Here is a 5,321-nt window from a genome sequence, read left to right as displayed (position 1 = left end):
GGGTTTTTTGTCATTCTTTTGGTGTAATAACATGATAAATATAATTTTAAACTAAACCTGCATTATTAAGAAAAGCATTTTGTTTTTTTTAACCCTCTTAATTCATTTTGTTTTTTACGTGAACAACTATTTCCAAGCTGTTCTGTTACAGTGGTGGTGCTGATGGTATGTAAGCCATATAGGCAACATAAATATAATGGGCCAAAATGTCCGGTTTATCATACTCAGGGGCCTGAACATTTTTAATAAAATCTTTTTTCTTTTAATTAGAATTGTTAAAGCTATTTTTTTCACTTTTATTTACAATAAACTAAAACTACAGTATGTTAATACAAGATATTAAAGTCTGACTTTTGTCTAAACGGGATAGGCTTTAAAACATTTCCATGTTTTTGGGTTTATTGCCTGTCAGATTTTTTGTTTTTGTTTTTTAGCGAAGTTTAGTTTGGATTCCCACAAGTCTGCTGCTCAATGAAAGTTAATCTGTTTTCAAATTAAATTAAAAAATACCCTAATGGAATGCAATAAAGTAAGAAAAAAGTCACATTTGTGATCCTATTAACCATTAAATCAAATTAAAAGCAAAACCAGGCAGATAAGAGAACAGCATAATGTATTTTATTTTGTAAATCCCATATCAAGTCTTTATGTCAGTGAAAATCCCACAGACAAACCAAATTCACATTGATCTTGAATTCTACAAAATCATTCCAAAGTCCACATATGGCCCTCACACCATACTTTGCACTCCCCTTGTGTCAAAAACTACTGCCACCTACTGACCAACCTACAAACCTGCATAGGGTCACAAAAATTGCAGCACACGGGGTAAATATGAAGTAATTTATTCTTCAATGTAAAAACTACATATTAGTCCATCCATCCATCCATCCATTTTCTTCCGCTTATCCGGGGTCGGGTCGCGGGGGCAGCAGCTTCAGAAGGGAGGCCCACTACATATTAGTGTCAATTTGCAACTGAAGACCAATTAAACCATTATAATTGAGGGGAAAATGCAGTGCATGCATACCAGTTTTATGTTAAATAAATAAAATATGTATTTTTAAAAAAACTTCTTGGCACATTTTGTCTTCCATACTTGTTGCAGAAGACTGCACCCACGTATTTATAAATATAACTGTAACAGTACCGGTTACAATTTACATTCCCTACAGCAAAATAAAGTATTTAAAAATTTTATTTTGAAAATTCCAGAATCAACTCTGTTTCCTGTGAACTCAGAGTTAAAGATTAGCTTTACAAACCTGTAAGCGACGTAAAATAGAAAGAAAGGTGATTGTAATGCAACGTCAACCTAAAAGTAAGGGAAACTCTCAAGGAAGTTATGGCATTGTATAAATATTATATGTAAAATACGAAGGATCTTTTTATTTGGAGACATACTCTTAATTTTATGTAATAAAATCTGAGGATAATGAGTTTAAATACTAATATGTCTCTCGGGAAAGTCCAGATCACAGGTGTCCAGTTCTGGAGGGCCGCCCGCTGACCTGAACTTTTAGATGTGCCTCTGATGCACCACACCTGAATAATTAGGTCATTAGCGAGGCGCTGGAGGTAATGACGCCATTTCATTCCAGTGTTTTGTGCCTTTGGAACATCTAAGAACTGCAGCGCAGCATTTCAGTACATCAGAAAAACAAAACAAAAAGACAAATCAGTTATAAATAATTAACTTTATAAAACAAATTCTGTTTATCTTCATGATTACACTTGAAAACCCCAGGTTCTCGGAAAATTAAGAATATTACACGAGAAAAAAAGATGCAACTACATGGAAAACTGCTATGGAAAGTTGAGTGGAAGGAAAAAACTAACTGCAACAAGAAAATTCAAAGCAATATGGGCTTCCTGAACACATCAGGAGCATTTTATGATTTAAACCTGATTTCATTTTCCTGCCTAACTAACTGGAATAATTAAAAAACAAACACTAAAGCAAACTACAGTATTGACCTTTAACTCAGAAAAAACTATGGCACATGAATTTACCTGATTTAAAAACTACTAAGTGTATAACAGTACATTTAGTCAGTATGAATATTTGTTTTATAATATTTTTTTTGCTTATAGAAAGTTCTGAACTTAATGAAAAATAAAAAAGGAGCCCCAGACAATTATTCAGTTATGATGCACATTACATGGACGCACTTTTCAGTTGGTCCACATTTCCGTGTTTTATTGCTTTAAATGTATTATAAAGTTTTGAATTTACTTGAAATGAAGTTTTTTTTTACTCATTTCAGAAAAACAAAACTCCTCATTTCCATTTCAACCAGAACCAAAAAACAACCAGGAATCCAAATGATTTCCATTTATAAACATTTATTTTGTGAAACCGAGTGAAATTAGAATCGCAGCTTCTGGAAGAACCACTTGTTCTTGCCCGTCTTGTACCTGGAAACAGAAAAAAAAAAGGAGAAATTTAGCAAGAAGCCAACATGTTAATGTTGGAAACTGATGATTAATTGGTTAAACTGCTCTGACCTCTCCTCAAACTTGACCTTGGCCTCCCGCCTGGCTTTGCGTTTGAGAGCAGGATCCCTGAAGACGTCCTTGTTGACGACGGTTTTGTCCAGAGGAATGTCCACCGAGTATCTGAGGGCGAAGAGGAAACGAGTTCAACTGCAGCAGAGAGACGATGGAGCAACATTTTCTGTTCACTTCTTCAAAGAAATGAACAAGAACAGCAAAAAAAAAAAAACTTTCAAAATGTGATTAAATTGATTAGAGCAGGAAAAAAAGGAAGAACTGGAACTAATGATTATTTTAGTAAATCAATTGATAATGCTGACAGTATTTCTAATGACCAATAATTCTGACATCTAGTCGATTATTCTGGTGATTAATTGATTATTCTGGTAATTAATATGTAATTCTAATGATTAATTCTGATGATTAGATTTTTAAAAATGAAATTCTGCAGATTTTTCCCTTTTACCACTTAAAACCTTTTTTTAAATATTAGAAATTCATTGAAATATCTAAATAAACAATTCAATCCCAAATCCAAAATAATGCAAATATTTTATTCCAATTAAAATACAGCAGCAGCAGAATTCCTTTAGAAACATGGTGAAGCTAAAACACATTTACAGACAAAAACGTTTTAATCTTAAATGCAACATGTTTTATTTTCTGCAGAGTGGCCATTTTTTAAGGTATGTATACTCTTGTTACAGATTAATCGATTACCAAATTGTTTGACGATCGTTTCAGCAATTGATTAATCACAATTAATCGTTTCAACCCTAAAAAGACGGAAAGCAAATCAGAGTTTTAATCCTGAGCCGATTTGCTCTTTGAGTGGAAAGTTTGGTGGATAAATAAACCAGAAACGTTTTTATCTGCTGACAGAAACAGAATCCAGTCAGACAGCAGCTCTGATTTCAACAGACTATCCCAATGTACACTGTAAAAGCTTATATTATTAACCCTGTATTTTTATGAAAACACAAAGACAAACGAATGGGACTGAAGATGGTGTAGCGTTGTGGTCAGGATGGACTGGAGCAGGGAAAACAAAAGGTGAGTTTCTGACCTGGTGGGCATGAGGTGGTTGTAGTTGAAAACTTTGACGAAAGCCTTGATCTTGGATCTCTTGGCGATCTTCTTCTTGCCCATGACGGTGGTCACCTTACGGGGGTAGCGGTCGATGCCGGCGACCAGAGCGTGGCTGTAGGGGCGGTCGGTGGTGCCGTCGTCAATATTCTGCAAAAAGAACAGCAGAAAACAGTTTACTGCCAAATAAACATTTAATTTACCTCCTAAAGCATCTAGTTAGACAAAAAATAAGGAGACTGGAGAACATTAAACCTCCAGGTCTGTCAGTAACTCATAATGCAGCTGTTTGAAAATTACTGGGTATGGAACCAAATTAGTGTCAGATGGGATTCCATTTATATTTGGTGAAATGATCAGAATTGGGTCGTTTAATCAGAAAAAGACGGATATGGATCACATCAGGGGGGAAACAATAACACTGGATTTGAGTCACATTTGATAGAAAGTCCTGCTAATGATCTAAATACTTTGTGCAGAGCAAATAAGACGCCAAGAACAATTTACAAGAATGTTAAAGATAAATTTCACACTAGAATATTCTTCTAACAGCAAAAAGTCAATTTGCTTTGATTTTGTTTTTAAAATGTATAAAATCAGCAGCTCAAACAATTATGAACCAGACAGTTTGTTGACATTAAGAATAAATTGTATTTTATGAAAATGTAATTGTTGATTTAAGACATGAAATGTGAAAAAAACTTGATTCATTTGCCGTTTTTTAATTCATATCCACTCAATCAAATACACTTTTTAACTAGACTTGCATTTCAGCCACATTTTTATACTCTTCTTAATCATGTTGCCTTGCAAAGATGAAAACTATGAACCCAGTCTCTACATTTTGTATAAATATAATTTATTTTCTTTGCTGCAGGACAGTTTAAGTCCAGGAAACATCAGTTTATACCTTGACGATAACAGCTTTGCGCCCGGCGTAGCGTCCAGCCAGGACCATCACCACCTTCCCCGGCTTCATAAACTTGCCCATTCCTGTCAGAAAGAAGGAAATCTGTTAAAATCGAGACAGACGTAACTCAGAATAATCAGATTTTATTATCGCCTTGCTGTTGCTCCCGGACACCCAGGCTAGTTAGCATTTAGCTAACTGTAAGCTACCAAACAAGCGTGTTTATATATGTAATATTCACTCTGTTAAGCACTTTGGGTGTTTCTAAAGTTAGATGGGTTGCTTGACAAAGAACACATCCACATAAAATCAGAATATGTTTAAATAATTATATAATACGCCACTAAAAGTAAGGGGCAACTTTAGCCTCAAGAAGGCTGCCATGTTGGAAAGTGCGCTGGGGAAGAGATCCAATAGCAGCAAAACAGCTAATTTTCATCTTTAATCAAACATAAACTCACTAAATATCAGGTCGAGTTTGACACTAGGGAGGGTAATCTGTGATATACTGGGCTATAAACAACAGATTAACCCAGATTAAACCCGATGGAAGTGGATTATTTTGTGGAAAAATTCACTCACTGATGCTTCTCTTCGGCAGCCGCTAACAGGAAAAGGAAGTCCAGAGGGCAAACGTGAAGTACGTCACTTCCTCAATCATTTCATTTTTGGAAATATCGGGATTATCTTTTAAGAAAATAAAAAAAAATCTAACATCTAAATATAAAATGTAAATACTTTTTTAAATTTCAAACATAAATGTTTAAAATGTTAGCATTTTAAAATACGGACTTTAAATAAGTACGAACTTATTACGGGAGGAACTTAA

General features: G+C 34.5%; 1 protein-coding gene across 1 annotated transcript; it reads right to left on the bottom strand.

Annotated features, from left to right (window-relative positions):
* Nucleotides 1–2,329: 2,329 nt before the first annotated feature.
* Nucleotides 2,330–5,181, bottom strand: rpl27 (ribosomal protein L27). Its single transcript, XM_017306387.2, has 5 exons — nt 5,075–5,181; nt 4,493–4,575; nt 3,563–3,732; nt 2,509–2,619; nt 2,330–2,418 (listed from the first exon to the last, which is right to left on the bottom strand). The coding sequence occupies exons 2-5, from the start codon at nt 4,571–4,573 to the stop codon at nt 2,370–2,372; spliced, it is 411 nt and encodes a 136-aa protein (XP_017161876.1). The 5' UTR covers nt 4,574–4,575; nt 5,075–5,181; the 3' UTR covers nt 2,330–2,369.
* Between the last annotated feature and the right edge of the window lie 140 nt (nt 5,182–5,321).

This window comes from Poecilia reticulata, chromosome 8 (assembly GCF_904066995.2).
Source record: "Poecilia reticulata chromosome 8, P_reticulata-male-v2, whole genome shotgun sequence".
Classification (NCBI taxonomy): domain Eukaryota; kingdom Metazoa; phylum Chordata; class Actinopteri; order Cyprinodontiformes; family Poeciliidae; genus Poecilia; species Poecilia reticulata.
The sequence above is the reverse complement of the archived record's forward strand: the minus strand, read 5'-3'. Positions and strand labels throughout refer to the sequence as shown.

Bases quoted from the DNA above. Each gene is read 5' to 3' on its own strand.
- rpl27 (XM_017306387.2), bottom strand. From the start codon at position 4,573: ATGGGCAAGTTTATGAAGCCGGGGAAGGTGGTGATGGTCCTGGCTGGA. The intron at 3,733-4,492 runs GTATAAACTGAT...TTCTTTTTGCAG, and splicing joins GCAAAGCTGTTATCGTCAAG to AATATTGACGACGGCACCAC. The intron at 2,419-2,508 runs GTCAGAGCAGTT...TTCTGTTTCCAG, and splicing joins AAGGTCAAGTTTGAGGAGAG to GTACAAGACGGGCAAGAACA.